The sequence below is a fragment of the Phyllostomus discolor genome, chromosome 1, assembly GCF_004126475.2.
Source record: "Phyllostomus discolor isolate MPI-MPIP mPhyDis1 chromosome 1, mPhyDis1.pri.v3, whole genome shotgun sequence".
Classification (NCBI taxonomy): Eukaryota; Metazoa; Chordata; class Mammalia; order Chiroptera; family Phyllostomidae; genus Phyllostomus; species Phyllostomus discolor.
The window spans coordinates 60,061,617-60,082,190 of record NC_040903.2 but is presented as its reverse complement, the minus strand read 5'-3'; the positions used below and the strand labels follow the sequence as shown (position 1 = coordinate 60,082,190).

The following is a 20,574-nucleotide window of genomic DNA, read 5'->3' as shown; positions in this document are numbered from 1 at the left end:
ATGCTTATGCAAATGAAACCAATAAAAAGCCTCTCCGGAAGAGGAACAGGGGCACTCTCCCCACCAGAGAGAGTGGCCATTTGGTTCCTACTTCCCCACAGGACTCGGTTGTCTCTATGTATGTTTTTCTCGCGTGTTGATGAGTCACCCACAGTGTTCCTCGGTCACTGCTGGCCAGTAATCGTGATAACAGGCAGCAGGTAAGACATTGCAACAGTCTCATATTTAATTTAATATGTCAGACATTAAAGAGATTTGCAAAAAGGTAAAACAATGCCACTTATCTCAATTTTTTGAAGATACAGTTATTTTCATAAAAATATGCTCACATGTAATTGTTTTATTATTTTAAATAAAGTATTTAAAAAGTTCTCATATTAATTCCTAACATTGCAAATATTGATAGACATAACTTACATAAGCAAAAGTTTTTTGGGGTCCTCTTTTAAGAGTGTGAAGGAGATTAATTTAAAAAATATGAAATCCATTGATAAATACCAAAGCTCGGCAAACTTTTTCTAAAAAGAGTCAAAAGGTAAATGGTTTAGGCTGTGTGTGGTCCATCAGGGTCTCTGTGATAAGTACTCAACTTTGCTGAGAGCGAGCACAAGCAGCCACACAGAATACAGAAACAACAGGCATGGTGGTACTCCAACAAACCTTTATTCACAAAACTGGCCAAGCTGGATTTGCCATTAGGCAGGTCCTAGTTTGCCAGCTCCCAACTTGGACATTCTGCCTCTAAGTCAGTGATCCTAGAAGTCAGATCAACTTACTCCATGCAAAATTTCCAGTGGTCTGCCTCTCACTCAGCGTCTTTGAAATAGCTGGTCGTGGGGCCTCTTTCCTCTGCCAGAAATGTTTTCCCTCAGCTCATCCCCTCACTTCCTTCAGGGCTGCTCCACATCAACTTCTCAGTGAAACCTTACCTGACCCCCTATTTAAAACTGCATCCCTTCCCCATACTTCCCTGTCTTCTTCTTCTTTATAGTGAGCATGGACACATGATAATATACCTTATTCAGCATGAAAACAATGGGGTTAAAAATGCTAAAGAAATGAACAGTCTGTCAATGAGCTGTGAGAAAAATTCAAGTGGCTAAATACATGTGGAACTGGTGTTTGCAAAGATTAAGGATGGTAACAAAAATAACTGAAGAAATAATGGCTATTTTTTTAATTTCCTGTTTTTACTTGTATCTATAGCACTTGTCACTTCCTAATATACTATATGATTTACCTGCTACTTTCACTTACTGTCTTTACCAATCAGAAAGCCAGCATGAGTGAAGTGCTTCCTTGAGTGAAGGTTTGTTCTGCTTTGTTCGTCACACTATTCCTAGTCCCTGAAACAGTGCCTGGTACATGGCTGGCGTTCAAGAAATATTTGTTGAGTAAACCAGATGTGACATCTCTAACATGTACAAGCGTCTTCTGGAAAACCCACAGAGGACACTGCTAGCTGCCTGGAGGGTCGAGCTCTGAGCACCTCGGAAGCATTTAGCATGATCAGTGACAACATTTACAATGTGGATACGTACGCTTCATTACTTAAGAAAAATTAATAAAATCAATCTCACCTTTAAGTCGTATTTCCTATATACAGATAAACGATGACTGAACACATTTCTTGTAACAATCACATATATTTCAACTCCATCAACATTAAGCCGGTACATGCCCAAAAACTGGGGAAGAAGGGTGATCCCATGACATTCCACTATATACTGCACAAAAGAGGAAAAAAAAAGAAATCCAATCAAAAGGTGCTCTTTCAAATGTAAAATATTACTCTTCTGCCTATAGTGTTTATACAAAATGACACCCTCCAATCACTAAGGTCCTATTTATAGAAAATAACCATGTTTATATTGCTTAATACACGATCTGTGTTCTCTATGTATATACAGATAAGAAAAATTCAACTTTATGTCCAAAGATATATTTTCCCCAACATTTCAAACTAATTTGCAGAGTCAAATCTGGGCAATAACAGTGGTTGATTCTTTCTGTAATTACTCCAAAGTGAAATTAGCTCTACTGAGAACCTCCATCTTCCTTCCCATAAGCCATGATGATGACTTTATGAGGTTGAGGAAGAGTCACTTGGCCACTTAGATTAGCTCTTTTAACAGTGTTGAAGTCAAGATTAAAAAGGAAACTGTGGAGAGAGCCCAGTGTTGGAATCTTCTAGAGTTGGGCTGGTTTTTCTGTTTCTCACCAAGACTACTCTCTGGGGCTAAGCTGCTCACAGGCAGCAGCGTGAAGGGTGGGTGCCCAGCTGCTGTGGAGCATGTGCTCCTACTCTACGCACAGACAGAGCTTCCCTGGCTCCGTGCTGGATTTCATCAAGTCCGCCGGACGGGTTCCAGTTTTGACACCACTTCTGATTAGAGTTGCAAAAAAACATGAGTTTAGGTCTTTCATGACCATACTCTCAAAGGACACAAGAGGGAGACACTTCTTGAAAGCCAGTATTTATCAAATGGGTCCCATTGTATCTTCCAAAGGAAAATTACGTTTCCTTTCTTTAAAATGAAGGGGAAGGAGGCAAGGATGGTTGGGGTGGGGGAGGAGTGGAGGGGGGTAAATGCAGATAACTGTACTTGAACAACAATAAAACAATTTTAAAAAATGAAGGGGAAATAAGATTTCAGAAAAACTTTTCTATGTCTAAGACATGTGTGTGAAATCTCTACACTAAGGAATAGCATGACTGTTACGATTCCAAAATAGTATAAATTGTGTACATTGTACATATTTATGGAGAGATGCCTGGAAGAATGGTCACCAAATGGTAATGGTGGAATTTGAAGCAACTTTGCTTATTTTCTCTCTTTTTTTTTAAAATTATATTGCTTGAATTTATTTGTTTTCAATGAACATTTTACAAAAATAAGAGTTAGAAAGCCCTTTCAAACTTTTTAGTGGTAGACACTGTCAATCATCAACTCTTGATAATATTAACCATCTTAAGAGTGTTTTTCTTTTAAGCCTTAGTTTTCTCATTAAAGAAAAGAGTACAGCATCAGAATAAGTTACATTTTTGTCACCTAGAGTTTGGCATATTTTAAAGATGTTCCTGCCTTTAAAAATCTTACTAACTGTAATTGAGCTGTGGTAATTTAATTTGATATATTTTCTGAGTAGAGTTTTACCTTATCTTGTTCTTAATTTGAAGTCAGATCAGTGGAACATTTTTTACTTCTCTCCTTTCAAAAAACTGTAAATTGAGATACCACTTCACACTGGTCAAAACGGCCATCATAAACAAATCAACAAACAAGTGCTGGCGAAAGAAGGGTCATCAAGAAACACGTATAAAGGACGGACAAAGACAACAGGGGTGGGGGGAGGACTGAATGTAGGAGGTGGGAGTGGGTAGGGCAAGGAACAGTAATGGGGGGAAATAGGGACAAATGTCATTGAACAATAAAAAATAAGGAAAAAAGTAGTAAATTAACTTGAGTTTTACTAACACAAAACAGGTGGTAAGGAGCCTCTGGTTGAAGAGAAAATATCTCAAACCTACTCTGCAGCACTCAAAGGGATTGTTGTCTCTCACCTTTGAAGAAAGATGGTTGGATAGGCCTTAAAAACACGGAGATTAAGATGAACTACATTTTGCTACACTGTATAATAACCACAGTGGAAAGAACATAGGTTTGTGAGCCAGAAATATGTGCACGTGTCCTGGTGCCTCCCTTTACTAGCTGTGGGATCTTGGGCAACTTACTAAATCACTCATCATTTTAGTTTCATTTTCCAGAAAGCCAGCAGCATAATTTGTACCTGGAGGTTACTATGAGGATTATAGATAACAGTATGTCAAAATACTTCACACAATGTCTCTTGTACTTTACTATACCCTTCCTCCTACTGCAGATGACAATGATAATAACCGTTATTTTCATTCAAAACTCTGATAGAAAACCTTAGTGTTACACATATCTGCTGCTTTATGCTCCAAACCACCTCACAGATATATGCTTGTGTCTACTCTGAGGGAGACCCTGCATAGGTGTTTTGGGGGCCTCTGAGGGCCCACACCAGATTCAGTTTGGCCACTTAACCCTACTTTGTGCTGTTCTGCTTGGATTATTCTCATCATGACCTATCTTTTCAAAGTCCTGCCAGTAGAAGACGTCACTTTGATCAAAATCTGTGTACAGACCCAAAGGGTGACAAGGAACACAGTGCATACTAACTGTTACTCATGTTGACGAGTATGTTAATGAAACCCTGAATGCTATACAGAAAATCACTGACAAGCTTTTTGGAGGGGGGACACACATATAGATTATATTCTACAAATCCTCTACCTTTAAGATTAAATAAATTATTACATATAAAAAGTAGATCAAATTTGATCTATTGCATTAGCAAATTTCTATGTGTACTCATTCTCAAAGGCATGGCTCTCTTATGAGACTCTGATGACCACTTTGAAAAAACAGATTTAATAAACTTAAAACTCCTGAGTATATAAATATGTACAAAACCACAAACCATATCAAAGCCTATCACATTAGATTCCAGTAGTGGCAAGCTGCAGTTGGTGCCAAAGGTTGAGAGAGCATTTACAGGTCAAAACTTTGCAGAAGAAAATTCTACCCAGTAACTGAATTTCTGCGTGGGGGCACTGGGAAAAGAACGCACTGTTTCTTTTTAGTGAGGAACTTTCACTGGGTCTACGAACACCAGGGTTGGAAGACCACTGCACCATATGTTCTTGCAAGTGGTTGTTGACACATAGAGGCCTGAATGTTAATCTTCCCAGGTTTCCACCAACTGACCCCGAAAATACCGTGTACAAACTCTAACCCTGTTGGGCACATCTACAAGAATTCCTATACACACAAGCTGCTAAAGGTAATGCCACAACCAGGAAGACTGGAAATTCATGGCCACAGAGTTAGCTGGGCACTCAGCACAACTCAGCCATATCTTGCTGGGAGGAGCCCTCGTGGTCCAGCTCCACATTCACTAGCTGTGTGACCTGGAGTGAATGAGTCAGCCTCTCTGTGTCTCCATATTTGGAGAAGATGGGGTAGTAACATACTTGGTGCCTAGGGTTTTTGCAAAGAATGTGAAGAGCAAGGAGATGAGACTCAGGGATGGCCAATGACTCAAGCAGGAGCAACTGAAACCAAGACCCAGGGGCGAGGGGTGGAAAAGGAGGAAAGTCATGGGCACAGGAGGAAGACTTCTAAGAGCACCTGGTATGTTCCTAAAATGCTCTCTGAGAAATGTTTTCTATTTCAAATGTGTAATATAAGCTCCCAATTTCGAGGGCTCTCATAAAACAAAGACTTTTCAAAAATGAATAATGTTATTTGGTATGTATGTGTTTATAAAAAGAGATAATCTTTTTGTAAATATTTTTAAAAAGTAAAAAATTATATTTCTAACCCCTGTTCAAGAACTTCAACATCATTAACAAATTAACTAAATAACTTGTAAATAAATGCTTCCAAAATAATAAGAAAAGGGGGTGTTGGGGACACTACCATATCATGTCTTTTAAAATAATCAATTATTTGGCATGAGCATCTTTTTTTTTTTGAATAGTTACACACATCCTTAGTATCTACTAATTTCTTTTCACATTCTTGATTCGGTCACAAGACAATCTCCTTCCTCTCTTCTGCATGCTTAATTTCCAGATTACGAGCATGGAGAACTATGGTTTAATCCCAAGGGTCACTCTTTAAGAAAGATAAAAATATTTCACTTTCAACCACTGCCTTGATGTGGCTGCTAGTTGGTCCTTCTCCCCTGGCAAGGGACATGATTAACTGTGGTTGCTATTTCCTATCTGCTGTATTAATGTCTGTTTACAGACTCAACAGATGCAGCGCTGTACTGTAGCCCAGCGGATTCCTTGCCAGAAGTCAGGTAAGTCTGTGGACTTTTGCCCGCTGCCATTCTGAGGTCCCAAGAGAGACACGGCCACAAGTGGACCAAACTCGACACTGTTCACCCACGGGTGGCTCAGAAATCAAGAGTGCACATCAGACAAGAGACGGTTCATTTGTGAGAGCACAGGCTGAGTGCACACAATTTCGAAGAGCGTTCCTATCAGTGACCCCTCAGATATGGCATTTACCCAGTGTTCCTGTCTGTGGACCACAGAGGCTGTTATTCCATCCTTCTGGGCTCTGTAGGTAACCTGCAGCCACACCCTCCTCTCCCCTCAAATCGAGCAGCTCTGTCTGGTACCCATCACGTCATGGTTGCTTTCAGATGCTTGCAATTCGGCAATGTCACTGAGCTTTCATCTGAATAGGCACTGAACATTTACTCCCAAATTTTTAAATGTTAACTTGATATTCATCACTTATTTAACTATATGGAGTTAAATCAATCAAAATTATCGTTGGGGTCAGTGTCCATATTCTCAATGTCAAATTCACTGTATCATCTATGTGTGTGTTTAAAAATACTGATTTAATTACTTTTAGCTTTTGCATTTTCATAGCTGGACACCTCATATCACCTCGTTCTATTATTTATCATGCAGTGGCTTCTGCATTTTTCAAAGTGTTCTCAATGTTAGCAATGTTTTGTCTGTAACCTGTGTTCCAACACTAGCAATTTTTACTCTTCTGTCGTTTCAAAAATCTACATGTAAACGATCCCACGGTGTCATCAATAATGGCAAATGTAATATCTTTGTCAGTCTTTCTCAGTACTTTTTCCTGTATAACCATGGGCTTGTCAGAACTGTAATGCAATGATAAATTGATGTAGTGAAATCAGAATTTAAAAGAACAGATAAAATGCAACAGCCACAAAACCTCAGTTTCTTTTCGTCTTAGGCAGTGAACAAAAATAACAAGTATTATTAACCCCCAATTTGTTGGTCTTCTCATGCAAAAATGAAATGCCATTAAAAGAGTCACAGCTGACTGGCGTTTCAGTAGAGAGGAGTCTAAGTGATGGACTGCAACAGATAAATATTTATATCTCCTCATGACAGTGTGAACCTGGCTCTTGCTTTTGGAAATTGCTGTTATTATCACGTTCCACTCATTTTTTTTAGGGGCTTAAAGTGACAATTTAATATAGCATTAAATTAATACTTCAATACTAATACTTACAAGAGTAAGTCTTGTTTCAGTTAAATGTTTTTGAAAGGTTAAATTATCTGTAATCCTTATTGTGTCCCTGGATGTGTTTACAGATTACTCCGACAAAAGGCTTTGCATGAAAAAGAGAGAGACACAGAGACAGAGAGACACAGAGACAGACAGACAGACAGGGAAGAGGAGAAAGGAGGCCAGTCTGAGACTAAGGAATGCTTTGTTTTAGAATGACTAAATAAATAAATAATGCAAATTTTCCTTAAGTTGATATTTTGGGATAATGGTCTATAAGTGTCAGTTAAAAAAATTTACTTTGGTTTCAAATAGTTTTGAGGTCAAAAAAGAAGTAACGATGAGCACATTTAAGCTAATATAAATACTAAAATTTACTGCTTTATTTAATAAAACTAGGCTTAAAAGAAACAGACATTCCTCTGCAGTGTTTACAAATATTCTTAGTACTGAGATAAATCAGAATACAGCCCAAATGTAAACATTGATGTCCCTGATTCCCTTTGTTACACTATAATAAAGCCATAAATAATACCATCATTGAAGATGAAATGACTTTGTAAAGAATACTCCATCATAGGTATGGGTGGCATTCACTCACTGGTTACAATTAAAAGCAGAACTGCTGCTCCAAGCATCACCCCGCTGAGGAGCTCCGAGAGGCCTTGCTGCCCACTCGTGGAGCCATCAGCAGCCTTCAGCTGGCAGCTACTTCTGGATCTGCCTTCCCGTCACTTTGGCCCAACACAGGAGCTTCTGGATGCAGTGCTCCTGAGCGCCCCCTCCCCCCTGCCCCCCACCAGGCTGGCTGCCACTTGGCTGGGCACACCCAGCAGTGTGGCTTCTCCCTCTGCCCAATCCTACTTCTTCCCTTAGTAGGCTTTGATCTCTAATCAACATCTTGACCCCAAACTCTGTGGACTTCTGCCTGGATAAGTCACTCTGAGTGAGAGTCAGCAGTCACGACAGGCAACAAATTCAGGCCCAGGGACTGCATAGGTTAGGACTATCAAAAAGAGAATTGGAACAATTATGCATAAAATGTTTATAAAGAAATAAAGGATGTAATATCAGAGAGAAGCATATAACCAGAAACTATTAGGAATAAGCTGACAGATTTTCAAAAATGAAACATTTAGAGAGAAAAATATTGAAATAAAAAAATCATTGGACATGTGAGACAACAGAGTAGAACGAATGAAGGGAGAATTGGCACTGGGTGAGATTATAGCTAAGGAATTTATTCAGAATCAGGCAGAGATGTTTGGAGATGGAAAATGGGAAAGAAAAATTAAAAAATGTGGAGGCCAGAGTGAAAGTGTCAAGTATATAGCTGTTGAAGAGATAGATGGAGAGAATAAAGGAGACAGGTGATGGATGAAGAAAAAAGGATGACAAAATTTCCAGAAACTGGGAACAATCTGCCGCAGGAAGAGCATTCTGATGAGTATGTTGGGCAGCTCCCTGGCAACTGGGGAACAAACAGCTAGGACCCGTGAACGGAGGGAGGGCTCCAAATGCCCCCACTAGCCAGCAGTGACTCCCTGTCTGCAAAGGGGAGTCTGAAGGGGCTCTCCCAAGGCTACAGAGGCCCGGGAGATGGCAAACACCTTCCTGACATTTCTAAGAAGGAAGCAGGAAATGCACCTGCAGCTCCTGATTGCAGAGAGGCTCTGCTGGGCGGACTTTTGATCACATAGTTTTAGGTGCTTATAGGACTTGAAATGTTAACGTACTTTTGACATTCCCACTGACTTCTCCTTGTAGGTGGGGGACTAAAAAGCTAACGAGCAGACTCAGAATGTTCCTCCAGGTCTAGAAAGCAGGTAGAGCCATCATGTACTGGGGGTTACATCAGTTCACCTGGGAATGTTAGAAACATGGAAACTGCTTTCCACAGGCTGTGTGGTATTCTGTCCATAATCAGAGTTTAAGAAGCTGTGATGTAGTGTGTACCTTTTTCTTTTTCAATGCCACACCTCCAAATTTCTTATTTTAATTTTTGGCTTTTATGGTGCCTTTTTCCTCAGTTTTCCTCTATTTGTGGCTAATTCTTTGAATGACAGTACCAACTCCATGAGCCCTCATGGCAAAACAAAAAGATGTGCTCCCAGGAGGATCCGAAAAAGTCAAGCATTTATCCTATAATTCTTTACTGAAATTTGAGATACTAGCTAGCCTATTTAACAAGGAGGTCAAATTTTTAGGCATAACTGCTAGATTTGGCTCAAGTTATTAATCGTTCCCCAAATATAGGTTACTTTATCAATTTCTCATTTTGGTCACTTTAAAATTAAAAACAAATACACTTAACACTTGCATTTCAAAAATATAAAAGAGTTATTAATGATATTTTCACCATCTGCACTGTAACTTCTTCCCTCCCATAACACTTCTAAAATTTTACTGACACTGATTCAGTTTTAATTAAAGTTCAAGCTACGTGACACCAAAACTCCCAATGATTTTAGGTCAGTGAAAAAAAAAAATCAGTCCATGTAGGAGAAATGAGACATTCAAGTAGACTCTTCACTACTCTTTCCTATTTGAATGCTCTTCTGATACTGCTTACCTAAATCAGTTGATAAATCACCATTTATAAGACCTGAGTTTGTTCTAGCCTGACAGAAATTTGGAAAAAAAATGGTATTTACATGCAAACATTGTTATTTTCCCAATTATAAAAAAGAGAAAACTAACAAAAGGAAAAGAGACATACAAGTTTGATCTGCTTATTATAAATTTTTGGTTCATCTGAGAGACGATGCTGCCCTTTCTTAGCACAGAGTAGTAATTAGGATAGGAATTGGTAACAGATAAAGACTAAGGCAAGATGCTAGAGCTTGAGGAATAAAATCTTACCCCTGTGGTTCAAATTGTCGTAATTGTGCCTCAGTACCATACTCTACCAGAAACTAGGCCCCCTAGTGGACTGACAGAATTAATGATTTCAACACTGGGCTGTGGGAAACTGCATAGGTACTTAATTCTCTTATTCAATCATTTATATAACACTTATCACATATCTGGCACTGTTTTGAGCAGGTAATAGGTGTCAATTCACCTAAGTAGCACAACACCAAATGAAGAAGGTACTATTACCCAAATTTATAGAAGAGAAGCAGGTGTAAAGAGGTTAGGGTTAGGGTTAGGGTTAGGGTGAAGGCAGCGGCCAGTTCCAGGGTCTGTGCCCTGAGCCACCTACCACACTTCATTGCCGATGAGGATGGGCTGTCAGAAAAATAATCCCAAGGAGAATTTATTCAAATATCTATAACATTCCACTTCTCCAGAGGCTGGCCTTATGGTAATTTTAACCTTCCAGAATATAGCTGTAACTATGGGTATATTTCATTCAAACAATAAACAACAAAAGAAAAGAGTAGAAAAAAGAGAAGTCCAGGGCCATCAAGTAACCAGAGCAGTCAGTTTGCCCCATAGGAGACAACTTCCCTAGAAGCCGGTCCCATCTATTAATATGCACTTTGAACAAGCCTTATTACCTGCCCAGAGTGGGCAGTTGTGGAGCATGGCAAATTAGAAAGTAAATGTAACAAAAAACAAGAAGAAAGAGAAGAGCTGATAGTTACCAATGAAGCAGGAGGCAGAAAATTTCTTAGACTAGACGTAAACTCTACAAGTAGCTTAGGCCTACTTAAAGCATAGCAAGAAAAGGTCTAATATCCATCTCAAAAGCCTCTGAGCATCACTGAATAGAATTATAGAACAATGGTTGGAAGGACCTCTCTTGGATGACAGATGTTGAGGCCCATGTCTAATCACATGCAATAGCTACATCTGAGACTGTCCAAGGCTGAGCTCATCCCCACGTAATATCCATCAACACTCTGTTTGAAAGTGGCCCAGGAGAAGGGCAGCTTGAAGAACATTCAGATCCCACCCAGTGGGAGTCATTGACTGGCAGAGCGCTGGGTAGCCAGTGTGCAGTGCCTTTCTCTGCACACCTGCATGGACGAAATGTGAACTACATGCTGGTAATGGGTACACTGATGAGTTTTTCCAAAGTTCTATGAACTTCCTCTATGTTACATGGCTGGCTCCAAGGATGATGGTTTATCACATCACGTGTCCTCCCTGTAGGGAATGCCTTAGAAATAGCCCTGACTGATCTTAGTACAAAGAACAGTTATAGTTATCCTTAATAACTGATTCTTTGGTGTCTTCAGGCACAGCAGCTATGTAACTGATTTACTCAGGTTCTGCTTTCCACTTTGGCTGCCAAGAAACTAGGGTCAGATTAGTGGCCCTCAACCTAGGAAGTGTGCTGGCCATCATGGCATGAGTTTTGGGTTCATTCCAGGCTCCATTTTGTGTCTTCGCAATCTCCTTACCTTCTCTTTCTTTCTTTTTCTGTTTATTCTCTTATATTTCAAACTTCCCTGAAGGTCACCTTATATCCTTTCTGGAATTAGGTCAAGAGTAAATATACAAATGAATGAATGAAATGAAATATAGATGGAAAAACTGAGGTTCAGAGATGGTCTAAGTAACCAGTTCATAATAGGCTAGGATCTATGTCCCCTGACTTTCAACTTAGTGTCCTTTAAATAAATTGTATTAACAATGGTGATTTTTCAATCACTAATACCCTTTAAATTATACTGAAAATACTATTTATAAGAACAAAAAATATATAAATGTTAGGTAAATGAGATTTCTCTGGATAAAGAACACACCAGGGAAACAACTATTTTGCAACAGTGAAATGAAAGAAAACTTTTAGCATTTGAAAGCCTCTACAGCATGTTAATAAACTTATTTTGATCCCCAAAGTATTTCATATAATACTGAGGATGTGTCAAATCTGCATGTTAAGTTACAGTGACTACCCCAGAGAAAATGTTTCAAACTGTGATGTCTGCAAAGTCAAAAAATTCTGAACTCAAAGTTGTCATCAAGATGCTATTTGAATTGCGTGTCATTTTATTAGAATGGTATCATCGACATTTATCACAATGTTTTCCTCAGCCATTAGGGTATCTTTTGGATTTGAAAGTTCTGAGATGAATAAAGACAATGCCTAAGTACAACATTAAGTTTCAGAGAAGGACAAATGAAATAGGAGACAGTTTAAAACATCACTAGTTAAAGCTGCATCCTTTCATTCCGCTTACTCAGAAGCCAGTGCCTTAGTGTTCTCTCCCTCTCAGGTACTATCGTGGTGCTTAAATTTCCTTCATAATATGTAGCAGCATAAATGCTGTAATACAAATTTCAAAAAGAACAAATGTTATAAATGATTTGTTAGATGTTAAATGAATTTAGGAGACAAATCAGGGGCAGCCCCAGGTTTCCAGAAATAGTATGTAGCTCAAAGATTTTTATGGACCTCACTGCAGGCAAAATGCAATTGATCACATTTGTAAAGATTGAAAGAATAAGCAACTACCAAGAAATAGTCCATGATGTTAGAGCAGCGATTTTCAATGGGTGAGCTGCAAGAATATTTAAAACACACAATACCTGACTATTTAGTCAGGGGCATTGGCCATTTTTTCCTTAATTGTCAAATAAAAAAATGACAACAGTCAACACAACAACAGCTGTCTGGTGTGAATGAATCAAAATTGTATCTTTTTTTGTGTGTGAGATTCGTAAAAAACACATCTTTTTGGGTGCTGCAGAATTGTAGTAATTGTGTGCCATGAGGCGAAAAGCTGAAAATCAATGGTTTATGCAGTCAGGGCCTGCAGCACTTTATTTTGAATACCCTCTGTGATAGCCAGTCTTTATCTTTGAAGGGGAATTTGAAGATATTTAGGTAAAAAACAAAAGGCAGGACTCTAAAAGTGTGCGTGTGTTTTAGCATGTGGTTCAAACACCAGTTGTGAAGATAATTGCTGCCATGTGGCAAGTAATGGGCATATTCATGCTACAAGACTACGATTTCTCAAGATGACATAGCTGTTCCTGGCTATTGTCATATGACTGGTTGATAACAGCTACCACCACCATATATTGTGCACCTAGTGTGGCAGGCACTGTGCTAAGTATCTGAGGTACATTCCCCTGTTTAATGTTTAGGACTCCATAGTAAGGGGTTGTTATTATTTCCATTGTAAATATGAAAACACTGAGGCTTCAAAGACTAGAAGTGACATGATTACTATGTGGCAGGTCTGAGATCTGAATATGGGTTTCTCTGACAGTAAACTTCATGGTCTTACTACACAGTATTAAAAGTAAAGCCTCTTAGGGCTCTGCTGGGACCTGGGAATATGTACTATGCATGTCACCAGGAAAACCTGTGCTAGAATTTATCCAAAAAATGAGAGTGAAGAGGAGGGAGGGAGTGAAGAGGAGGGTGGGAGAGAGGGGGCAAAGGGGAGGGGTGAGAGAGAGAGACAGAGAGTGCTGCTCCCAAGGGCAGCTTCACTATTTCCCCAGGTGATTATGAAGGAATAATGCATGCTGAGGGGTGAAAATGAAAGATTTTTCTAGCAGTAGAGTGTGAGTGGGAATGGGCCTTTTTGGGGCCAGGCAGAAGAAAGACCAGTGAAAGCAGTATACAATTAGGAGGTGTAAGTGGATAAATACTCATAGGTCAACACCTAACTTCTGGCATGTACAAAAAAATTCTGAAATGTTGCCAAATCCTAAGCTGAGTGACTTTAAAATCAGGATGGCAAACATCAAAATTATTATACAAAAGAGTTATATTAAAAGTGTCATATAAATAACTAATTATCTTCATAGGCTAAGCATTCCTAAATGTTAACTGTCAGTCATCTGGGCACAGCACTTTTTAAAAGCCTGGCCAGAGGTCGTTTTTACGTCAACTGTGTTCTCATCATTTCCTATGTGTTTAAGTCTTTAGCCTTGATGATAAGAAGCCGTGAATGTTAACCTTAGGTGAAGAAAAATTACCTGGTGGTATTTCTTTAGGATGTTGTGCATTTCAGCCACGTCTTCACTTGTAATGGTCTTGATGACGTATCTTTTGTCGTAGGATGTGTGGAATCGAGCTCCGCTGCGTGCCTGGGAGTCGTTGGGAAGGGGTGCGCTCCTGGTCAAGGAATTCTTCCCGTTGGGAAAGCGAAGAGGAGGGAAGAGACCCAGTTAAAGACATGGCTTTCTGATTTCCAGATAATCTGTTGTCATCACAAATTTTTAAAAACATTTGTGTTTGGAAGAAATTGGTAAATAGGATGACAGCATTTTATATCCATCATAACTTAAATTGTTAGTCTTTCAAATGGAATAAAAACAGCTTGGGTCTGTACTATAATTCTAATGTCCTTAAAACAGGCTAATGTCTAGAAATATAATTAATGTTATTTTGTTTGCCTTGTAATTTTCTGAATTGGACAAATGCCCAAATTTTCTTCTGAATAAAATTAGGTTCCAGTTATGAAAGAAAGTCTTTTATCACTGTTTCCTTAATGACAGATACTATGCCAAATATTAAGCACAGAGTATTTCTCCCACTTCTGACAACATCTCCCATGAAACAGTTACTATTAATATCATCATCATTTTACAGATGAGGAGATGGGGATCAGAAAGGTTTAATAGTTTGGCAAAGGTCACACAGCTAGTAACAGGGAAGAGCTAGAATTCCATCTCCAGTGCGGCTGGCTCAGGACCCAAGTTCTGGACAGCAAACTGTGAGTACTCAGTTAGTAAACTGTGCTGCCTGTGGCATGCCCTGGGGGGAGGCTGGGCAGTAGGATTATATAAGAGCTCGTCAAAAGATTCTAATTTGGTCCATCTTCCATCACACCCCCACCCCCTTGCCATTTTTGAGAATAACTATTTTCTGGGGGGTAGACAAAGAGGGGCTCTGAGCAGGGGCTCTTCTAGTACCACTTCATTCCAGGATCTAGCTCATGTGATTGGACATCTAGCTAGGTAAGTCTGCCCTTTCCTCCTATGTGACTTTCCTAGTTGAATCTCCTGTTTTCTTGGAGCCTCCAGGAGACGCCCTCTCCCCAACCTTCTTACACTGGTCACCTAGACTACTGGGATTGGCAAACCCCTAGCATCTGAGGAGTCTGGCCTTCTCCTTTGCAGACTGACAGTGCTCTTCAGTATTGACTTCCCTTTCCTGCCTGACCCCACTGGGTTGCATATGAGAGATTCAAAGGCAAAGACAATTTCTCTTTTCAACATCCTCTCTAAAAGTGGGCCTTCAGAAGCCCCAATAAACCAAACACAGTCTAACTGAGGGGACACAGATCTCTTTAGCAACTTTCAATGAAAGTGTTCCCTTTCTGTCTAGTATATTCATGTCTCTTCAACCTTTCCTTTCTTTCTAGATGAAATCCAGTAGGATTTAGCAATATAAAGTGTAATTACATTGTAGTGGCACAGGAGTACATGGAGGTCCTCTGGGGGCTGAAGGAAGCAGCCTATGAGCTCCTTCTCATTTCCAAGGAAGGGCCCTGGCACTGCCTATCATTACAACCTGAGTTAGTGCATCTTGATCTCAATGCAAGCGGGCACATCTGTCAAGTGCAGAGCCAATGCTGCAGATTAACTGAGTTTGTTCTCCTTAGCTTATTAGAAAACTGGAGAGAAGGAAAAAAGAATCAGTGTAACTCCCAAAGACTTTTAAATAGCAGGATTTGGCAGAGTTAACTTATTCTTCAGACAACTGAAATTCATTAAATAGACTTAAAATAATGAAAATGGCTATATTAACGGCAGTTGAATTCTCAATTATGCTGCCTTAAAAAATGTCCTTTATACTAATTTCTCCTATTAAGAATCAAAGTGAATGCCCCCTTTTGAGGTTCTGAACACTAGCAAAAAAAGCAACTGTTGTTCTTGGTTAACAGTCTTACTTTTACCTCCCAAACATTAATTTGCAAAGGTATTCCAAATAAAACAAGACACTAGGAATTGTAAGATTACAAATTACTTTTGAGCATAAAAATCAAAGCAGGAACAATCAACTTTATGACAGACAAACAAGCTATAAATTTTGTATAACTGATAATATATGCAAAATAACTTTTGAGAAGAGTGGGAAATAGTAAAGGATAATTGATTTCCGCAAAGGACAGGATTACAGCAGCATCAGTTGTTCCATGGTTGCTTTTCTTAGGCATAGTAGATACAAAAGTATAACATTCTATCATGGACCAAAGGGATAGAATAAATTCAAAGCTGTATAGTCAGTGATTCTCAAACTTTAATGAGCAACCAAATCACCTGGGATCATGTTAAATTGCAGATTCTGGTCCAGCAGGTATGGAGTGGGGCATTTGAAGAAGAGATGATGCTGATGCAGCATATCTGCGAACCACATGTGAAAACCAGGAGTTTACTGGATTGTGGCTGTGATGTGTTTTGTCTGGTGCAGAGTGTGCAGAGCGTCCGTATGCAGTGTGCTATAATTACAGACTTGCCTGCATAAACGTCTTCCCTATTATAGTCTGTCCAACTTTGGTTTCATTAAAATGGGAAACTTTACAGTGAAGAATGGTAATTCACTGTACTCATTGTATGAATTCATGAAAGAAATATCTAATAAATATATGTTCAAGCAACATATAGATTTATAAAGGTCTAGAAATGCATACTAACAATATGTCATAACTCCTTGCTCACATGCTACCTCCTTCCAAATTCTTTGCCTTTCTTTTCAGTTTCAAGGACATTGATAAGTATTTATTACAGATTTTCCATTGGATATTGGCCACATCTTAATCCTGGGATATAACAAGTTACAAATTCTCATCTTGGTTCTGCTTCAACTCCATTTTTTTCAACAACCACATGAATAGTCAGTCCCATCCCACAATATCTACTTCCAGTGTGTGGAAGAATTTTTTTTTAAGGCTTTTAGTGCTCAAATCATCTGTAAAGTCAGGAACAGAAACTTTATCAAAATTTAGAATGTACTTTTTAAAATCACCATGGACATAAAAAATATATGAATCAAATTTACTGAAAGCCTTAGACAAGCAGAAAACCAGAAGAGTAAGCACAACTGTATGCAAAATGCATGATCCTTGGAATGGCTCTAAGGCCTGGAAGACTCTGACCCATTATTTTCTACTTACTTTCACAACATTCCTGTGAGGTTGGAGAAGCCAGGTGCGTTTTCCTACTTGAAAATAACAAAACTGGAGTATACTGGAGTCAAATAATATGCCTATGGCTCCTGCCTACAGCTTCCTCTGAGGTGACCAAAAAGGGCATATTTACAAAGACAGGGCTAAACTTTTGCCATTAGTGAACATTATAATCATAGAGCTTTTGTAGCCTTTGAAATGAGACAGAAGTGTTGGTTCATTTGTGGGTAAAGGCAGAGTGCTGGTCTGGCACCTAGAACATGCTTTGCCACTCATTTCCCCTGGGACATGTTGCAGCGTTTTTGAGCCTCAGTTTCTGGGTTTGAAAAGTGATGAAGGCCAAGCCCACGGGAGTGGGTGGGCTAAATTAGATCTCTTACTGCAGACCTTTTATAACTCTACAAATGTATTCACTCTGACACAGCACACAGCTCTGGGAACTGCTGGAGAGCAGACTTCAGAAGATGATTTGATATGTTTCCCAAGAAGTCTTGTCAGAGGAGAGTACAACCATCATCCCAGCGGGGGCATAATGATGGTTTAGGACATCTGGGCCAAGATTAAAGAGAAGATGACAATAGTTCTTAGAGCAGCATAAAAATAACACTTCATAGATTCCAGATGTACTTGGGGCAAGAATGAAAAAATGAGCTAAGTTAAGGAGGTCATGGGTATGTTTTGAAAATAGTCACTGAGCAGCCCAAAGGCAGTCTGTGATCTAGTAAAACTGAATATTGAAATTCTTCAGTGTGCTTTGTTCTGTCACAAAGGAAAAATGAACCATACAGGATGCTTGAACAAATTTGAGAGGCCCAGAGGAGAAAGCCCAGAGAAGAAACAGAGTTTGGGAGTGATCTTGGGAGTGATCTTCAGGAGCCCCCAAGGGGTCCCCCCTTCATGTTACTAAATCTCACAGTCAAAGAGCATGACAGTTGCAAGCAACCTTGGAGATTATTCTAAACCTCTCAATTTCCAAATCAGAAAACAGAGATCAGAGAGTGGAAGTGACTTGCCTGTCTGAGTTTGTTAATGTGAGAGTGGGATGGTGTATGTGGAGTACCTTCAGGGGCCTCGTCCAGAGCAGTCCGCCTCCATCCCTCCCACCATTGCCGCCTCCCTGCCTGGGCCTGAGAGTCTGGGCGTGTTATGATGAGGGCTGTTCATATAGATTTTTCTGTGGTGACAAACACCTTTTAATCACAATTTAGTGCCTGAGCAAGCTGGCAAGAAAACCAAAATTGTCTTTATGTTTTCAATTTTTCCAAGTAAAACGTAAAACTATTATCAAGGACTGCCTCAGTGCTAATGCAGTCAGAATCCTTAATTTACACTTCTATTAGCATGTGTACAAATCTATCTTGACTCCTTCCAGGACTGTTCATTGCCTGACTTTACCCGAGGCGTGTAGGAACAGGAGACATCTTCTCTCGAAGCAAGAGCTGCGACAGATGTGTGTTTCAGGGGCAAAGCTTTAGGACAGGAAAATATATGCTGCTGAGCCCAGAGTACAAGAGTCATAGACAATTCAGACTCAGCCCAGAGCTGAAAGATGCCCAGCACTCAGGATTTCCTACAATCCTGTGACTGTAGTGACAATGCGAATCCTAAGAATTCTTCACATCTCTCACCATGTGGCACAGTTCATCATGTCTGGTTTAGTTAATTCACATGCCTAAGAATCACTGGAGGTTTTCATTTTCTTTTGGTCACTGGCTTTTCTCTTTAGAAGAGTGTCCCATTCTCTGTCTTTCCCTTGTTAAGACTGTGTGGGTTTTTCTTGGCAAAGAATGACAAGGCTGAAAGGAGTAACCTTTTATATTGGGAATGCTGAATTCTATAGCATTAATTGGGGGAGAAGGAGTTGGGAGGAAACAACAGAGAAAAAGAAGTTAAAGCACAATCTGCAAGTTAGAACAAGATATGCATGGAAGGAAGAAGGTCTAGCAGAAGCACCATTGTAAAAAATTCTTTATCTTCACCACCCTAATGTAAAAGACTAGGTCTGAGATGAAAGCCTAGTCCCACCAAAGGACTAAAAAGCACCATTTAAAGGACTGCCTTAGTCATCCTCAAGGTAATTCCCATTTCCAAAGTAAAATGTTCACTTTCTTTTCTTTTTCACTGTTCATTTTCAAGAACTCTTACCCCTACTTACCTGTCTGTCTTTGTGAGAGAGCTGCTGGATAAAATTACCCAGGGAAATCTACCTAGGTTTTTGGAGAAATTTATTCTCATTTGTCATTAGACAAATTCCTTGTCACAGACAAAGCTTAGAGAGTTCTCTAACATGGTGACATTTTTAAAATTCAAAATCTGGGATTTTGAACTTCTCAGTGTGAGAAGTGTGAATGTGCAAAACAAGTGCTCTGTGGACATTTGGGGTCAACTACACAACACATGCAGGCAACCCAGGGCCTATTCAATGTGTGAAACCTTCCACTGGCCTTCTGAAATGTCCTAATACACGTTCCCAATCTAGGAGCTGTCAGAAAACATTCACAAACTCCCTAAACATATACTCATCAGTATGTCCTGAACGTCAAAACCATCTGTCTATATTTGGTTTATTTATTCATACTTTTATTTAGTTTACTCATATTTTCTCAGGCTCATATTGCCATGAGCAGAGGCCTGATGATGACCGTTGAAGTTTCAAATGGTACTGACAATGAAGACAGAAGACAGCATAACATGGCATCGACATAGGGGCCTTAGAAATTGACTTTGGGAAAGCCATTTAAGCTCTTTGTGCCTCAATTTCCATATCTGCAGAAAGGTAATGAAGATAAGGATGATAATAATCAAAAGTTTGTTTGGGGGTTTGATTAGATAATATAGTACAAAGTTTTTACAATAATGCCTAGAATATTGTAGCATTCAATAAATTATAGTTATTTTATTATAAAAAGCAGATTTCAAGTTGGAAATAATGAGAGATACAGATCAATAATCATAAATTATTCTGTAAGTTGGTAAGTTGAAAATAAAGAAGAACGTGTAGAATGAGCCCTTCCAATTTGCTCTGGATCCCTTTTCCCACCACCCTGGACAAACCTTGGTTTGTACCTAATGAAAACTGGGAGCTACACATTTTTCCCCCATTCACTTTCACAGGCTATTTTCAATGGCCCTCAATAATAAGCACTTATGTTTGTAAAAGAGTATTTAAAATGTGGGGGGGTGGGTGGGGGAGTGAGTAGGCGTCTGACTGAATGAGATAGAGGGCTTGAGGAGAGAGATGGAGGTTTAGGAAAGCAACCTGGGAACTGAGAGTCTAAGTCATTTGTGTGACCTGTTGGGCTACCACAAAATCCATAATCCCTTTTAATGCAGAGCCTTAAAAGACTTTAATTCAACCTTTAAATTATAGATGCAGTGGAAATCTGATAGTGTCTTGTTGCCTCCACTGCCCACAATAGTCACTCATAGCC

At 39.4% G+C, this 20,574-nt stretch overlaps 1 protein-coding gene across 3 annotated transcripts in view; it reads right to left on the bottom strand.

Moving 5' to 3' along the window:
- PIP4K2A (phosphatidylinositol-5-phosphate 4-kinase type 2 alpha) overlaps positions 1-20,574 on the bottom strand; it is a 161,309-nt gene that overhangs the window by 34,846 nt on the left and 105,889 nt on the right. Inside the window, exons 4-5 of one of the 3 annotated variants that reach the window (XM_028505620.2) lie at positions 13,989-14,141; positions 1,581-1,727 (exon numbers count right to left, since the gene is read on the bottom strand). In XM_028505620.2, the coding sequence (XP_028361421.1) occupies positions 1,581-1,727; positions 13,989-14,141 (300 nt within the window). The remainder of the gene's footprint in view (positions 1-1,580; positions 1,728-13,988; positions 14,142-20,574) is intronic. The other 2 variants (XM_036023346.1, XM_028505623.2) reach the window with 2 other exon arrangements.